The sequence below is a fragment of the Ambystoma mexicanum genome, chromosome 13 (genome assembly GCF_040938575.1).
Source record: "Ambystoma mexicanum isolate Mex_15411 chromosome 13, UKY_AmexF1_1, whole genome shotgun sequence".
Lineage (NCBI taxonomy): Eukaryota > Metazoa > Chordata > Amphibia > Caudata > Ambystomatidae > Ambystoma > Ambystoma mexicanum.
This window is the reverse complement of record NC_090938.1, coordinates 757,545,490-757,562,877: the sequence shown is the minus strand read 5'-3', so window position 1 is coordinate 757,562,877 and position 17,388 is coordinate 757,545,490. Positions and strand designations below refer to the sequence as shown.

Here is a 17,388-nt window from a genome sequence, read left to right as displayed (position 1 = left end):
AAGCATACATATGGTCCAAAGAAATACTTCTAGAGGAGCAGGTGGATGCCTCACCTCTGGTCCCTGCCCCCTCACTCCCATCCTTATTGGAGTAGCAGACTAAGAGCTACAATTGGGAATCCATGCAACATTCATATACTGCGTCGAGTGTATGAAAGACAATATGCACTCAGGCAGCCATTTAGAATATATCCTCAAGTAGAGGCAGAAGAAGAATGCTACCAGGATGGATATCCACTACCAAGATGCCAGAATCCTGCTATGGGTAATATGGACAAACTCTCAAGTAAAGTGTGATGACAGCAGAATGATGTCATAAAGATGTATGAACCCATGCCAAAACGATATGAAAATACTGAAGACTGACAATATATCAATCACTAAGAAACATGCACCTAAAAATGAAGTAATCATGAATATAAGAAGATGAAGTAACATGCTGACCAATAACTGTAAATAAGCTGTAATGCAAGGTGGTATATACATAACGTCTAGGATGACCATTGGAAGAAAATGGACAACCGTGTTAAGAATCAACCCTGCTACCTCAAAAAACAAGCCTAAGATTACAAATCGAAGAACTGATTAAAAAGCTGTTTTGATGTGCAATAAGGGAGCAAGACACAAAGGGAGTCGAATGAACAGACCATGTGCATAAGACATTTCTGCTGTGATTAGGAGAGACAAGGACATCTGCAAGTGCCAAGTGTTGAACAATCACAAGGGCAAAAGCCTATGTGAGGTTGAGTGAGCAAGTCTTTAAAGGCCAGAAATGGTAATGGCACCCTGTTTAATAAAATCAAATAGTAGTAAATAAGGAGGCTGAAATGGACAAAATCATGGTCTCTTAACACGTGACTCAAAAGGCGAAAACCAGGGCTATTAATTAAAAGCTCAGATGGATATAGCAGTCTGCTCATATACCCTTGAATCTTTCAGGACAGTGAGCAGACTGCAAGGTCAACTACAAACAGAAGGCCTTGGCTAAGGTTCAGGTCGATGACATAAGATGACCTAATTGGGACAACAAGGAATGAATTGATGCATCTCGAGCACCTAGATTTAATTTTCACTCACGTGCTGCTAATCAAGCTGAATGTCCAAGGGTGGATGGGGTTGTCTACCGATCAAAGCCTGCCAGGCACTTTTACATACAAAGTTGCATTTACCAATCCTCTGCTATATTCAGTATATTACTTATGTAGAAGTAGCTCAGGGCGTGTCCTACAAACAAGGGGCAGCCAATGAGATATTAACCCAAATATAATTCTATAAGACATGTTCCCCTAATCCAAATCACTCCGTTAATAGGTTTTGCAAATGCCACGTAGGATGACATCATAAATGACATATGTAAAAATATATAAACAAGATAAAGTGTGAATACGCATGTATCTATTTTGATAGCCGTTACATCTCCCCGCTTTCTTTCATCGAGATTAAAGCAGTATTTTACCATCTTCCCTGGGTCAGTCCGGTCATTTGGTCTAAGATACTTACTGGTATTCCATCTAGCGCATAGAAGAGTGGAACACAATTCAAAGGCAAGTATACAGCTTATTGTACTTTTCAGAGGGGTAAGCAACTCAAAGGGTAAGAAAGAACTTAGTAACACTTTGTAAATTATTCCGTTTCAGGAATTCTAGTTACACACTTACAAATAAGTACTTTGCAACACTTGTTATATTTTCTAGTCATGTGCTTTATGTTAGAGGTCCTTCCCTCAGTGATCTCAGAGGCAGAAGGGGGGGCACTGGTTGTCGAGAGGACAACAGTACACAGATCAGGATAGGGATCAAATGATGGAAATTCAGAGTTCCAGAGGATTTCTCGAACAAGTACAGACCTTCGAGTTAGTAAAATGTGTTCAGGACTTTTTAGAAGGCTCCCTAGATGCGCTCCAGCACTAAGCCATGTGAAGCTGGTGAACTCCCAACTACACAAATCATCACCCTAGCCACAAAGGCGCAACACAAGAGTTTAGGCAAGTTCTACCTTCAGCCACACAGTACCTCAGCAGTGAACAAGAGCTTGCAGACAGATTAATTCAACATGCAGCATCACAGGACCTGGTCCCTGGATTCTTGGTTGTGGTGACGAGAGAGTGGATACTGGATGGGAACTTGCAGCAGCAGTTGACAGAGAAAGATCCCAACAAAGGACTCTTCAGTGCTTCTCGTAGTTCTGTGGTACCAGATGAAGGGCGGTCCAGCACAGAGGAACATTTTTCTAGAGTCCAACGTGAAACCATACATCTGAGGCAGTGGATACATACACTCTTAGTATAAGGCTGTACCACCTGAGAACATTTGGTAGCTCATTTTCCATTCAAGCAGCCAAACGATGTAATTCAATTCAAATATAGCTTTTAGGGTGAATTCTCAGAAATGTGCTGAGAAATTCTCAGAAATCTACATTAGAGAGCCCCAGCACTTTTGCTGGTCTCTAGGACTTTCTCATTTTTAATTTTGAGAGAGACATTTTTCCCACTCTCTAGCGTATTTTTCTGTGATTTAACACTTTTTCTTTCTGGTTTTGGAGTCTGACAAACTTCACAGGCATCTTTGCATTGCGAGACAGCACATTCAGTGCAGTGGCACAGGGAAGTCTCCGATTTCCCAAAGGCTTAAATACCTTCTCTTGGTGAAACTACTGTGTCCAAGAGCAGTAAAGTGAAATTGACTTTACTTACATTTTGTAACTTTCTAGACCAAGAACACACTATTTTACCAAAGGGTGCAGGAGGTGTTACTTTGTATCCCCTAGCTCTAGTTTCTCATGTAACATTTTTATGTTACCCTTTCTACAATTAATGGATGGTTGCAGTGGTTTACTTTTTACTACCATTGGGAGTTTTTACTGTGGGGTGCGTTCGCAGCTGCAGTAAAGCACCCATGGGTGCCCATTTTGTCAAAATGGCCTGGTTCTTTTTTCACCATTTCTTGCTGGAAAGGTCCTTCTTGAGATTTACTCTGCACACCAAACCAGGTTTGGTCCCTTTGTTCGTTTGATCTTTGGCGGGATTCACGAGTGAAGCCCGCCTCTGGCTCCAGTATGTCTGGCAGGGGCAGGAAGGGAGAGAGGTGCCCGGAACTCCCTATGCTTAATCCCCTTCATTACAGGAATGCACCCTAAAAGTGACTGGCCTAGCTGCCTGTCCGGCACGGAGCGTCAACTGCTGTGTGATTGACAGCTAGGCTGGAATTAATGGGATAACCCTGCATAAAAGGCGAGGCTTTTTGGCTTGGATGGCAGAACCGACCACTGGACAAGGGAATCCAAAGAAGAACTGGGAAGAGACACCTGCTGCAACTCCTGGACCGTTGGTTTGCCCAGTGAAACCCTGCTGCTGTTCTGAAGCTCTGAATTCGCCACGACTAGAGAAGCCCTGCAAGGATGACTTCTCCCCTTCAGTTGGCGGGACCAATAACTCCAACGTGAACTTGTTAGACATCCTCTCAGAGCTGGCTGTACTTCCACTGCTGCTGGAATCAAAGTGCCAGGGAGAGGAACACCAAATGAAGTGCATCACTTAAGACGGACCCAAGTTGCTGGAAGATCCTCCTGACACCCAGTTAGCAGGACTGACCAAGCCTGAGCCACCTCAACACAGTGCTGGACCCCAGATGCGAGGAAAGTTCAGAGTGGTATCCGTGAGACCACGGTGGTGCTATTTGCAGAGACCCAACAAGCTGAAACCGTGAAGTGACACTGAATAGAAGTTGGTCCTTTTCTGTTGCCGACCATCCCGTTGTGTTGCATGAGTCCCCAGAAGTCCTCCCTCTTGTCCCCACGACTGATGCACAGGAAAAAAAGGATCTACAGAGCTACACAGGAACAGAAGCAAGCTGCAACCATGTCTTCTAACCCAAGGTAAAGTTTGAGAGGACTTTACCCTCGTTGTTGTAGCCTTACTTGATCTCAGTTGAGGCTTCTGTAGAGTTGCTTGCAGCTTCTACCTCTCACAAGCCTCCCAGCTTGTCACCCTACATTGATTCTACTTTTTATACAAAGAATTATAAAAAAACATTGTGCAAGACTTACCTGGAAGAAGTGCTTCAGCTCACTTTTGCCCAATTGACATTGGCTGGCCTGGCACTCTGAATTACTCTTCTCTCCTCTGATAGTGTCATGGTACCTTCCTTCCAGGAAAGGGGTAACTTACTTTGCATTGGGGCATTAAAAGTTTTCTTAGCTGCTTCAGAATATTTGTGTGATCTCTGGTCCTATTCGGAAATCTCTTTACTTTACACTCATCTTAGTATTGCTCTAAATGTGCCAGTGATATATTAATGTCCACAGTGTCCCAACTATTAAAGTAACCTGAGGGTGTAGGAAGTGTGTGTGCTTTCCTAAATGAGCACTTGCCAATTTAGAGAAACTAAGTGTGTATTTTGGAGTGTATGTCTGTGTTACTATTATATTGTCCCTTCTGAAGAAGGCTTATTCAAACTGTTAAATTAATAATTGTTTAATCAAGAAACCTTGAGTGTAAGTGTTTATTTGGATACTTGTAACTGTGAATCTCTGTGCAACTCCCCTACTGCTCACATGGACCCCTCTTGAGATAAACTTGTCTGCTCAGCCACACTACCAAGCTGTGTAGTACAGACGTATACCAAAGGTTGGGTTCCTATTGCCAGGATGTCAAGGTTGTTGTGCACCCAAAAGGTACTGATCCAAATCTTGCCTAACAGTAGCTCTGGAATGAAACTAGTTCAATGCCTTTCTGCAAACATCTGAACATTTATCTTTTGGAACTTCCCTACATCGCAGATTTCCTCACAGTGGTTTTGTAACCACAGACAGCACCAAGATACCTTCAGGTGACCATTGTGCGTAAGACAAAACTCGCAATACAATACCCAATGTGTCCGTGAGAGGTTTCACATTAGGCCACATCACAGCAAGAAACCCTTACCAGGGCCCAGTCACGTTGGTAAACTACTTAACATTTAAATCTCCAAAATAAACTGGAGTATTGTTGATGTGTGCATGTTTGCTGTCTGACCTACACTCTTCTCTGTTTCATCATGAAGTGGCCTTCAAGCACCAACAATTATCAACTTAAATTCTAAGAAAAGAGACATGTGCAGAAGGAGTACAGAGTTACTTTGTTTGGGGTTGGGAAGGAACATAATCAATGAAGCAAGTGGGCCGACTTCAGGTGAATGCGGCAAGGGTCAATGGGCTGATCTAACGTAGGAAACTATGAAGGTGCCACTGCACCTCTGTATTGAAAAGGATAGGCACAGGGAATACAGGTAGACCCTATTTGAAGAAATGTCAGTGTAGGTTAGTTTACTTTACTCCCCATGTTCTCCCTTCCATTACCTCAGTCCCAATGGCGTCGTCATAGGCATTCAGCGGGTCGATCCAAGCTTCAACAGGGCCAGGCAAACGGTAAGACTTCCTGCCATTATCTGATTGAAATAAAAAAGATCAGAAATAAAATCATACATTGGTTTTCAATTCATCTAAAATAATATTCAAGAAATTATTCAAGGCTAAAATTAAAAAAAAATTTGTCCCCCAGATTAGTCTACACCAAAACAAGTTGATTGACACTTCAGAGTGGCCACCACTTTTACCCTTAAAACCGGACAATCTAGTAATGACAAAAAAGCGGTCATGCAGTGACCCAATGTTTCAAAGTTTCTACTGTGTCTGTATTACCACACTATCTGCATTTTAGAAGAGAATGTCCACTGAAAAGATAATCTTTCCAGTGCTTAGTCCTTTCCCTCGAATGAAGCTGGTTCAACCTAAAGAGCATGTAATTCGCACAGATGTTGTCACAGGGAAAGCGTTGCAAGTACTGAGGAATACATTCTCGAGAATGAGTGAAATGTGAATAATCTGTGTAAGTGGCGTAGGTTCCAATGCGGTTGATTGTCTCAGCCCAATCTGCCCTAAACAGGCACCTTTCGACAACTCCTGGTCGCTGTATTAGGTCTTGCTCCAACACTCCAATTGAACATAGTATACAATGCATCCTCGATCTGAAGGAATTTAATGAGATGATCGATTCATCCTTCATGACTTTATTCATATCCTGATAGAGTGAATTCTCGAGAGGGTCGAGGATTTTCTTGACGGTCGATAGTTGTTTCCACATACAAGCCTTCAGAGAGGATAAGCATAGTTTGTGTCTAATGACTGTGTTTGGTATAGCCAAAGATAGGGCCAGAACCTAACTTCCACAACTTGCCTTGCATGGTATTAAGTTACCCAAAACTTGAAGACGCATATCTAGGCCATAGAGGATCACAGGTTCCATCTTCGCTAAATAAAAACAGCATATAGGTATAATAGAGAATTTACAGTCTAGATAACTGACATTTCATTTGGAGGGCCAATTTTCTCACCTTAGTGTACAGGATAGTTTTCCACAATTCCACAATAGCCTTATTGGTGAGGTTGTAGTCCAGATAGGTCACTGGCCGTACCTGTTCTACTCTTTCGGGTCCCATGACCCAGTGCCTAGCTTTCAGTTTGGTACCCTTTGAAAAAACTATCACCTTGGACTTGGATGCATTGGGGGAAAGATGGTTAGCTAGTGCATATTTAAAGAAAAGGTTAATCTTGCATTGTAGGCCCCTAGGTATTCTGTCGTCTTCGGCAAAGGCTAATCAGTCTTACCTGATACTGCCCAGCCATGCCGATGAGATAGAGGGCCCCTGCCACAGACCCTCCACATCACTTACATACAAATTATAAAGTATCGGGGCCAAGATACATCCCTGTTTCAGGCCTACGTGTGATTTTACAACTCTCGACAAAGACCCCTCTTTGGGCAGGCATATTCGCAGTGTTGTATTTGTATGGAGAAGAGCAAGTAGCTGTACCACCTTTCTAGGCACATTCATGCCCAGACGTTTAGACCACAACCTAGGTTTAACGACAGTCGAACGGGCTAAACAAATCTAAAGGAGCCAAGTAGACTTCTCTTTGTGCATGATGGGTGCAGTATTCTAAGGGGGCCATAATAGTGGCATTTAGGGAGGTTACCAAATCCTGCCTGAACCCTACCTGGAATCTGCTCAAGGGGTTAAGATAGTTTAACAACCTGGTTAAGGTCCCTCAAAAACAGCATGGCAAAAACTTTACTAGTGGCATTGATTAAAGTTATCGACCTGTAGTTATTAGGGTCCTGAGCATCGCTCCTTTTAAAAATAGGGATGATAGATTGAGCCCAGGAGACGGGAATAATATGGTTCAGGTAGATTTGATCAAACAAAGGTTTCAGTAGCTCCGACCAGATCTGTGGAACTTCAAGACAAACGGCGGAACACCGTCAGGGCCCGGAGCATGAGATGGCTTAAGTCTACCAATGGCCCAAATTATATCGTCTATGTCCCAAGGGCACGAACCAGCACTCACAGGGCCCAGGTCAAGGTCATTGGACTACGTTCTGTAAGGCTTCTGTCCCCACGGCAGAACCCGAATTCGATGCGTTTGTCGAGGGCATCAGTCAATACATTCTGGCCAGCTATACAAGGCAGCATAGATTTAGCCAATGCTTTTCTCTGTATCATCCGGTATCCTTGCAGCGGTCCTAGATACAGTCGCTTGACCCTCTTGTGAATCCAAGTAATTACGCCCTTTCAGCCAAACTGCCAGCATATTTTTTGTTTAAGTGGTTCGGTTTGCTTTTGCATTTTTTACCCCTTGCAGTCGGCTGTCTGCTATGTGAATCATTGGGATTTTCGTGAATCGTTGTTGCATCAGGTGCATCCCATAAAAGTCCAAATGGATTGTTCTGGCCCTGCAACTTTTCCGAGCAAGCCAGTGCCTATACGAGTGCCGAACGGCTATCAGGTCTCTGAACGCTGTGAATCGTGCAGAGGATCAGTACTAGATACCTCAACCAGTGATGTAGAAGTTGCTGTATCCCGCTGGATTTTCTCCAGCGTAGACAACTTGAGTATTAGTGTCACCTTTGCATCTAGGTTTGTCAGTCTTTGAGTATTCTCCAATAGAGCATCCTTAGCTAGTCCCGTTTGGTCACTTAGAGGGACCATCCCCCTGATGAAACCTTCCAGAAATGCTGTGCGTTTCGTTAGTTTGTTAAATGCTGTCTGCTGACCAGTTAGCACCCCGCCCAGATTGTCTTGCGTCTCAGTCCAAGTCTAAGTGCAAGGTTAAGGCTAATATGCAGGTTTGATATTTGCAGTTACACTAAATTTCACTGGGAAAAATGACATTAAGAAAATATTGTACTGTATGGTATTGTTCCTTGTATTGCATTGTACTTTGTATTTCATATGTTTTATTATGTGTAAAGTCCTAACTATGGACTAAATCAAAATAAAATGATTATTATATTAATGGAGCTACTAGATCTTGGAATGGAACGCCCGTAGGACCCCTGGATGTACTACAGTCTTGGTTTATAGGCAAATTGGATCCCCCTTAGTATTTGGGCCATGTTAGCAGAGAAGCCATTTGTGTCACCATACTCATTGGTAGACTCCCCCTGGGCCTGTAGCGATGGTGAGAATCCCTCGCTCTCCGTGTGCGCTTCACCATACTTCCCTCAGTCTTTTGGATATTTTATGCTGTTCCTGGTCATATGCAGGGGAATTCGAGCGTGACCGCAACCCGTTGTCTTCACCACAGGCGTTCCCATATTATTCAATCCTGTTCCATTTGTGTAATTCCAGACCTCACTTGCAAGCCCTCCCAAATAATTTCTTTTATCAGACATTAGGAGAACGATGGCTCCCGGCAGTAGCCTTTGGCCTCTTGTTGTTCCTGAGTCCTTGTTAGGCAAGAATTGATGTAGTAACCCGGTGGGAAACTACACAACCCTTGTCCTTTCGGTATTAGGTAACCCACCTATTGGTATAGGTCTGTATTACACAAGTTGGTAGTGTGACTGAACAGTCAGACTTGTCTCAAGAGGGGTAAATGTGAATGTAAAGCTGTAGCCATGAAATCCACCCATACAAGTATCCAAATACCACTTGCACTCAGTTTTTAGTAAAAATAATTATTTAATGGTTATTTTTAAATAAGCATTCTTTAAAAAAGCATTCTTTAAAAAAGGGCCATGTGCACAAACGAAATACACTTCAAAATGCTTTCTCAGAATCAACCCAAAGCAAGTAGATACTCTTTAGAGATGTTTCATACAAGCTTCCTACACCCTGAGGTGACATCACCAACTAGGACAGTAATGGCATTTATATATCACTTGTATACTTTGTAAATTCTAATGTTGGCAGAAAGGAAAGGTTAAAAGGAAGGAAAAAGGTTAAACGGGTTCTCAGAACACGTGAGCACTTTAAATCTTCCAATGAAGTCTAGATTTAAAAAAAAACTTTACCAGCAAGTATTAGTTTAAAACCAATGCATCACCTATGAGGGACAGTAATAATCAGTCAATGGAATGAAACTCTGCAGGGAGCCAGGAAAGCCAAAGCCAATTGGAACAGAGTCTATGTAGCTGATGCACTTCTTAGATAGCAAACGTCTTGCACAAAGTTTGCTAAATGAAGAAAAAGAAATCACCGTAGGGTCACAAGCTGTTAAACTTGTGAAAGATAGAGCTGATAAACTCTAGAAAAGCAACTACTGCAAGTCTCCACTGAGAAGAGCAGAACTACACACAAAGAGATAAGTACCCCAAAGTCAGAACAGTACGTTTGGTTAGAAGAAGAGGATCCAGCTGGCTTCTGTCTGGTTGCAGTGATGCAGAGTAAAACCCAAGAAAGATCTCATAAACAGAAAATGGCCAGAAAAGACGACCAGGGTCATTTTGACACAACCCATGGGTGCTATACTGCAGCTGATTCAGCCTGCGGTAGGAAAGCACAATGGTAGGAAAATTAAAACACTGCCACCAGCCATTTAAAGTAGTGAGGGTGACAAAAAATGTTACATGAGTAAGTATGTAACCCCTCCAGTACTCCTCATAAAATGGAGTGTGCTGGACCTACAAAGAGAAAAAGGTATGTTAAGTCAATTTCCCTTTACTATTCTTGCGAACTGTAGTTCACACAAGAAACGGTATTTAAATCTTTAGATTTCTCTTAAGGATTTCTCTGTGACACTGCACTGAAGGTGCAGTGTGTCACCATACAAAATGTAGATGCATACGGAGTTTGTCAGACTCCAAAAACAAAAGGAAATCTAAAATCCAAAATGGATCAAAACACATGAGTTAGAAAAAAGGCTCACTCACTCCAGGGTTAAAATGAAAAATTCCTAAAGTCCAGCAAATGAGCTGGGGGTCTCCAAGGTTGAAGGGAATTCGCACAAACATGAGAATTCTCCCCAACAGTCCTCTAGAATAGAGGGCATATCCAGATCTAGGTATTCGAAAAGCCCCTCCGAATATTGATTCTGCGCCACACTTAAGAAAGTCTGATCGAGATAAATGCTTCTTTAATAATCGAAAACAAAAACATTGAAATTGATCACGTTTTTGCCCATAGGCGACACGTGTTTCAGCAAGTACATCATTGCCTTTTTAAAACCAGGGCTTACTATATCACATGTTATCAATAAACTTGCACTGCTATGATGAGATAACACAATCATTGGTTCAGTCATTGTCACATTTTTGAATATGGAAAAGTTGGACAGAGAGAAAGGGTGGGGCATGGGGATGTATACAACGGGATAAAGAGAAAAGAAAAAAGAAAAGGAAAAAAGGACAAATTGCAAACAAAAAGTTTAGAAGCATATCTGAATGATTGCGGAAAAAATTAAAAGTATGATATGTACATATATGGTAAGAGCACGTTGCAAATGAGGATAAAGATAATGATAGTAGGAACTGTGTCACATTTTACAAATGCTCGTCATTGTGCAATAGATGATTTACAGCGTGCGAATAGCCGTGTTGTAAGCTTAATGTTATATTATGAATTGTCATGGCTAGGCAGAAACCTGTGCAGTTCCCTTAGGGAACACTGCAAAAAGCTTAAGACTACAGGTGTTGGCAGTAAACCCAATTGGTAGCAGTCTGCACCACCCAGATTTACCTGGTAGCTGTGGCTGAGCAGTTCGACTTCTCTCAAGAAGAGTTAGGCAGTATATAGAGTATACACATTAGGTACAAAAATACAGTAGCACAAGCAAACACTGACCAGAGCTTGGGTATAAAAGTATATAATTATTTATTTAAAAACACACTTGTAAAAATACACTGGCACTAATATGTCAAGCAAGTTCAAACACAGCCACTAGAAATATATACACCTCCCTGATTAATTATTCGACAAGTCTTGGGAAAAGAACACCACTTATCAATACAGAGGTGAGCGCTTTACCACGATGGCACTCCAATGATTATTTAAAAAGGGAGGGAAAAGGCAGAATTAGGAAAGCACACAATACCAACACTTTTAAAAAAGAAAGGCAGGGTCTACTGTAGATCAAGAAAGTTCATAGGCCAGGCCCACTCTTGGAGAGAGCAAGGCACAATGTGCCCAAGATCACACAGTTGAAGTACACTTTAAAAGTCTTTGCAGATAGTCCAAAAGGAGTTGGATCCGTTCAGAAAAGTTAGTTAACAGGTCCCAGGTCACCCTAGGATAGAGAGCCAAGGATTTACGGGACACCTTGAACAGTCTGTTGCAAGGGAGACCAGGCGGGACACAGTACCTGAAATGGTGAGAAAGCTCCAGCGGGGGCAGTTGTTCCTGGCAGCGGGTGCAAGTCGGTGCTTCATCCAGGGGAAGAGAAGATCGACATGGAGGAAAGCTGGAGGTCGTTGCACTGCCAGGGAAGAAACCAGCCGCGGAGATTCCCGGTTAAAAGGTACTACCCTTTTATTCGCGGTAGTGGTGAAGCGTGGCTATCCGGCCGCCGGGGTGCTTGGCACGGGCGATTCGACCACAAGACGATCCAGGAAGGCGAAGAGGGCGAACTGGTTAACCCCACCAGTTCAAAGGAAGAAGACTCTCTAGGATGAAGATCTGTCGTCGGGAAGTGGTGAGCCGGTTCAGCAGGGCTCCACCTGTGGTGTCGTCATTGCAGGTTGGCTCAGCTTCTCCCTCTTAGGATTCTTTAGGTCCTGTTGCGACTTCTGAAGTTCCAGTCCCCAAAGCCCTGCTTTTATGCAGAAAACCCCCATTCATCAGTCCTAGCTGTCACTCAAACATGCTAAGTGGTGAGCCGGGCGGCTCACCACTGGGCCAATCACACAAGAGTGCGACTTGAGTTGCCGAGGCAACTCAGTCCAGGGTGCCTATTTCCCCCCTCCCACACATCCTGTAGACCCAGACAGAGTGGCACCACTTTTGGAGGCTTCTGTGTAGAAGCCCGCCAAAAGTGAAACAAAGGGCTCGACTTGGGTTGGAGTTACAGAGGTGAACACAAACGCCATTTTAAAACCGAGTCCTGGCAAAAAGACCCAACCGGGGAATAAATATTAAATAAATAACCCGGCAGTATCTTTAGCATTGCACCAAAAAAGTGGTGTGTTTAAAATGAATGGGAAAATCCAATAGGAAATATTCCGGTGGAATATTTCACGTGGTAACCACTGCCACCAGCCAGAAACTCGACGAGGGGGGACTGCACAGTGCCCCCTTGAAAAACAGATCCAGGGGCAATCTAATTACCCCTACCAGTACTTCCACAATATGATGGTTTGTACTGGTTCTGTTCACAATTTAAGACTAGTAAAGTCAATGGTGACTTTACATGACCTGGGAGACAGTAGTCAGTCCCATGGTATGGAGTCTATGTTTGGGGGTCACTATGACACCCCTGTGTTACTGCACTGAGGGTGCTGGGCAACACACTTACCAAAAACACATGAAGCCCTATGGAGTAAAAGACCCTATAGCCCATAAAACACATACAAAGTCAAAGGACATTCTCAAATCATGCCTAGGAGTGGGAGAAAAAGAGTCTCACTCTTAGCAGGAGAAAAAAAATAAACCCCAAAAATCCAGCCAAGCTGCTGGGGGACTCACTAGGTTTGGGAAATTAGCCTATACAGAGAATTCTCCCTAACAGTCATTTACCAAAAGCTGGTATGAAATATGTACTGGTGAGGCACAGTAATAACACTATGCTGAGGTTAGTCTCAGAGACCATTCCTATTGAATATGAATTATGTCAAACCATTACCTGTATCAAGTTGGCCAAAGTATTATGGCATAAGATTCGGACGTTATACCCGGGCTCAATCCCGCTGTGGGAAAAATATTGAGAAACCTGTTTTAATGGGACATTCCCAGGGAAATGATTGCAAGGCGTTTGTATTTCTCTAAACTGTCCCAATGAATCACTATATAAGTTGCACTATACAGATGTGTGTATGTAGATATATGAACAAAGGCCCTGTCATCATAAATAGCAATCCATGTGTACTGAAAAACAAAAGGTTACAGTTACGAATCTGGCGTATTCCGCCTGAAAAATAGTGACTGTACGCGCTCTTGCAGCCGCATGCAGATTGTGTATGGAGTTCAATTTCATTGCCGTGTGGTGTGAGAGGCCAAATAACTACGAGAAATAGAACAGAGAAAGCGGAAAGAAGACTGTACGCCACCACACACCTGTGAATACATGTCTGGACAGCTAGTCATCTGTGGACCATCCCGGTGATACGCTGGCGTTTCACTGCTATTCTATATAGTTGATCTAAGTTGCCGTGGCAACCTGTAATACCCCTCTTCAGTTTCCATCCCCTTTGCTTGGACAGCTGCCATATTGTGATGTGTTTAGTTAGTTGGTTTTATGGTTACCGTGGCAACATCAGAAGTCCCTCTTTGATCACTAACCCCAGAATCAGCCGGACGCCATATTTTGGGGTATGTTAGATAATAACCAGGTTACTCACCGTAGTGACCACCTTACTCCTAGTCCATAGTCCCTTTTCCTCCATACTTATGGGACATCTCTCCGTCCTGTGGGACGGGACAGGAGCACTTTGTAAAAAGCATCCAAAACTGTTTCCAAAAATGTGTACTTCCGCTCTTTCTAGAGCGGGGCCCGGCACGCGGACGTAACCCCGCCCACCTTGGCTCTGCCCCGCGCATCGCCCATCAGTCCTTTTCTATCGCCAGGTCAGCGACCTATTAGCAATAACAGAGGAACCTTATTAGAGGGGACGGCGGGCGGGCGTATGGAGGAAAGGGGACTATGGACTAGGAGCAAGGTGGTCACTACGGTGAGTAACCTTGTTATACTCCTACGTCCCGTCCCCTTTCCTCCATACTTAAGGGAGATTCCCAAGCACTCCTAACAGGAACTACGGGTGGATGGAAATACCCCTTACTGAAAAAGGTTCTTCAGCCCAGCCTGACCAAACTGAGCATCAGCTCTTGAGCTCATGTCAAGAAAATAATGCTTAGAAAAAGCAGATGGGGAGGGCGAAGTAGCTGCCCTAGCGATGTACTCCCAGGGGACATATTTCTGAAAAGCAACCGCGGCTGCCTTGCCCCGCACCAGGTGTGCATGAATACCCTTAGGTGGTTTCAGCCCTTGGACGGTGAAAGACTGATGCAGGCGGCGATCCACCGAGAAATAGTCGTCTTAGACGCCTGCTTACCCTGAGGGTTACCGAGGGTCACAAAAAGTTGAGAACTCCTAAGCTCGGAAGTCTTGTCAAGGTAGAACTTAAGAGCCCTTCTGACATCAAGACAGTGAAGAACCCTTTCAGCCTCCGAGGCAGGGTTCGGAAAAAAGACCAGTAGGGAGATCGACTGATTCAGATGGAATTCAGTTACCACCTTCGGTAGGAAGGCTGGGTTTTTACGTAGGACTACCTTGTCCTTGTGAAAGACCAAGAAAGGATGCTCCACTGACAAGGCCTGGAGCTCACTCACTATCCTCGCTGACGTAACGGCGACCAGAAAGGATACTTTCCATGATGGGTACTTGAGGTCCACTGTGGCCATTGGTTCAAAAGGTTTATGGCACAGCGCTGTCAGGACTACATTTAGGTCCCACGGCCGGTGCGGGCTACGAACCGGAGGGTAGAGGCGTGTCAAGCCTGCAAAATGCCTCTTAACCACTGGGTTACTCAGAGAATAAGAGCATTGTTCTGTAGAAAGATAAGCAGAAACCGCTGAAAGGTAAGTTCTGCATGACAGAACGTGAACACCCGACTCTGCTCGGGAGGACACGAAGGAAAGCACCGTGTCAATCGTAGCCACCCTTGGATCCAACTGCTTTTCTAAACACTAATGAGAGAACCTGAGCCATTTACTCCTGTATTGGGATCTGGTTGAGGTTTTCCTGGCTGCCTGGATAATACGCATGTTAGCGAAGACAAGTTAAGATGCTCTAAAGACTTGAACTCGGGCACCATGCCGCCAAGCTGAGCTATTGTGGGGAAGGGTGCCATATCTGCTGTTCCCCTTGGTGGAGAAGATCAGGGGTCACTGGTAACCTGATCGGCGGATACATCGACAGGTGTTGAAGTTCTGAGAACAGAAACCTGGCCGACCACCATGGGGCTATGAGTAGAAGGGAACAGTTTACAGAGTTCTTCAGCTTCCAAATTGCTCGATGAACTAGAGGCAGAGGCGGGAAGGCGTAAGCTCTCATGTTGTGCCATGGAATCTCGAGAGCATCCCCCAGAGAGGAGACTCCCAGCCCCCACTCTGGATGCATACTGAGGAAGCTTCTTGTTTACCACCGTAGCGAAGAGGTACACCTCCGGTGTTCCCCAACTTAAGAAAATCCATGAGAGGACCTCCAACTTCAACTCACACTCGTAGCTGACCACTGTCCGCCGGCTGAGGGCATTCTCTGTGACATTCAGCTGGCCCGGGATGTGTACTGCAAGCAGCCAGACACCATTAAGCACAGCCCACTCCCATATCTGGATGGACAGGTCCACGAGGGGGTGTGGGGGGGGGGGGGGGAAGACTTCATTCCCCCTTGCTTGTTGATATAATACATTGACACCACGTTGTCCGTGCATATGCAGACCACCTTGTTGGCAATGAGCGGTCTGAATGCCCTGAGCGCTAGGAAGATCGCCAGAAGCTCCAAATGATTTAAGTGCAGGAGCTTGTCCTGAGGCGACCAGAGGTCCGAGTCCTGAAGAAGATCTAACGTTGCACCCCACCCCAGAAGGGAGGAGTCCGTCATGATCATCACCGTGGGGGCTGGGTCCTGAAACCCCGCACCCACCGACAGATTGCTGAGAGATGACCACCAATCCAGGTCCACTCTCATGGAATCCGGAATCACTATCAGCTTGGAATCCGGGTCCACAGCCTGACGCCAGGAACTCCGAAGAGCCATCTGGGCCGTCTCATCTTGAGACGAGCAAGAGGCAGAGCCAGCATGCACGAGGCCATGAGGCCCAGAAGCCTCTGGAACCATAAGGCCGATATGCTCTCCAACTGCTCAAATATCTGACACGTGGCTAACAGATCCGCCATTCTGTCCCCGGTCAGGTCAGATACACTCTGCAGTCGATCGTGTTCCAGCGAAAACCCAGGAAAATCAGGTCCTGCGAAAACGGTCATGGAAGATTTCTGCCAGTTCACCAACAGCCCAAGATGGAACAGGAGCTGAAGGAGAGACTGGAGATTGCCCGCTGCTGTCAGCGGACAAGGGCTGCCTAAGAGCCAGTCACCCAAATATGAATACACATGGATACCCTGGAGATGATGATAGGCCGCTATCACCGACATCTTCGTGAAGACACGCGGCGCCGAGCTGAGGCCAATAGGAACCACTCGAAACTGGAGGTGCTCCTCTCCCAAAGAGAAGCAGAGATTTCTCCTGTGTGGGTTCCGAATCAGGATATGCATGTACGCATCCTGAAGATCCACGACGCTGAGCCAATCGCCCATCTGCAAGGAGGACCGTATCTGGCTGGGCGCGATCATCTTGAATGTCTCTTGAGGTAGGAAAAGATAGAACTGGGAAAGGTCTAGGATGGTGCGTAGGCCAGCCTAGTTGGGTTTGGGCACCGTAAACAGCCGGGAGTAAAAGCCCTCCCCTCGCTCCCCAAGGGGGACAGGTTCCACAGCTGTGAGGTCCAGAAGTTTCTGAACCTCGGTTTTGAGGGAGGGCGAGCCCGACAGCTGAAAAGGAGGGTTGAGGGGTGGGGTAGAGGTAAGCGGAAGCCCGCTCGAGCGACTGACAAGACCCATCTGTCTTCTGTGATGGCCTGCCACGCCTGCCAATGAGACGCAATGCGTCCTCCCACCGGGGTCTCGTGCGAGCGCGGAAAACCCTCATTTAGCGGGTTTATCGGTGGCGGTGCCACCTGAACCTGAGAAGGAGGCTGAGGATCGGGAGAAAAACTGCATCTGTTGCCTACGGCGGTTATTCCCCGCCAAGGTAACCACTCTGCGAGACTTGCGGTCGAAGCCCCTAAAGCCAGAGGAAGGTCGACATTGCGACAATGGTCTCTGGGTTTTGAAAGGAGCCTTAACCAGGACAGACAAGGACTTA

At 45.2% G+C, this 17,388-nt stretch overlaps 1 protein-coding gene across 8 annotated transcripts in view; it reads right to left on the bottom strand.

Moving 5' to 3' along the window:
- Window positions 1–17,388, bottom strand: part of PRRC2A (proline rich coiled-coil 2A) — a 2,343,739-nt gene that overhangs the window by 719,843 nt on the left and 1,606,508 nt on the right. For all 8 annotated transcript variants that reach the window (XM_069635075.1, XM_069635076.1, XM_069635077.1 and 5 more), the window contains exon 20: window positions 5,335–5,423. In XM_069635075.1, the coding sequence (XP_069491176.1) occupies window positions 5,335–5,423 (89 nt within the window). The remainder of the gene's footprint in view (window positions 1–5,334; window positions 5,424–17,388) is intronic.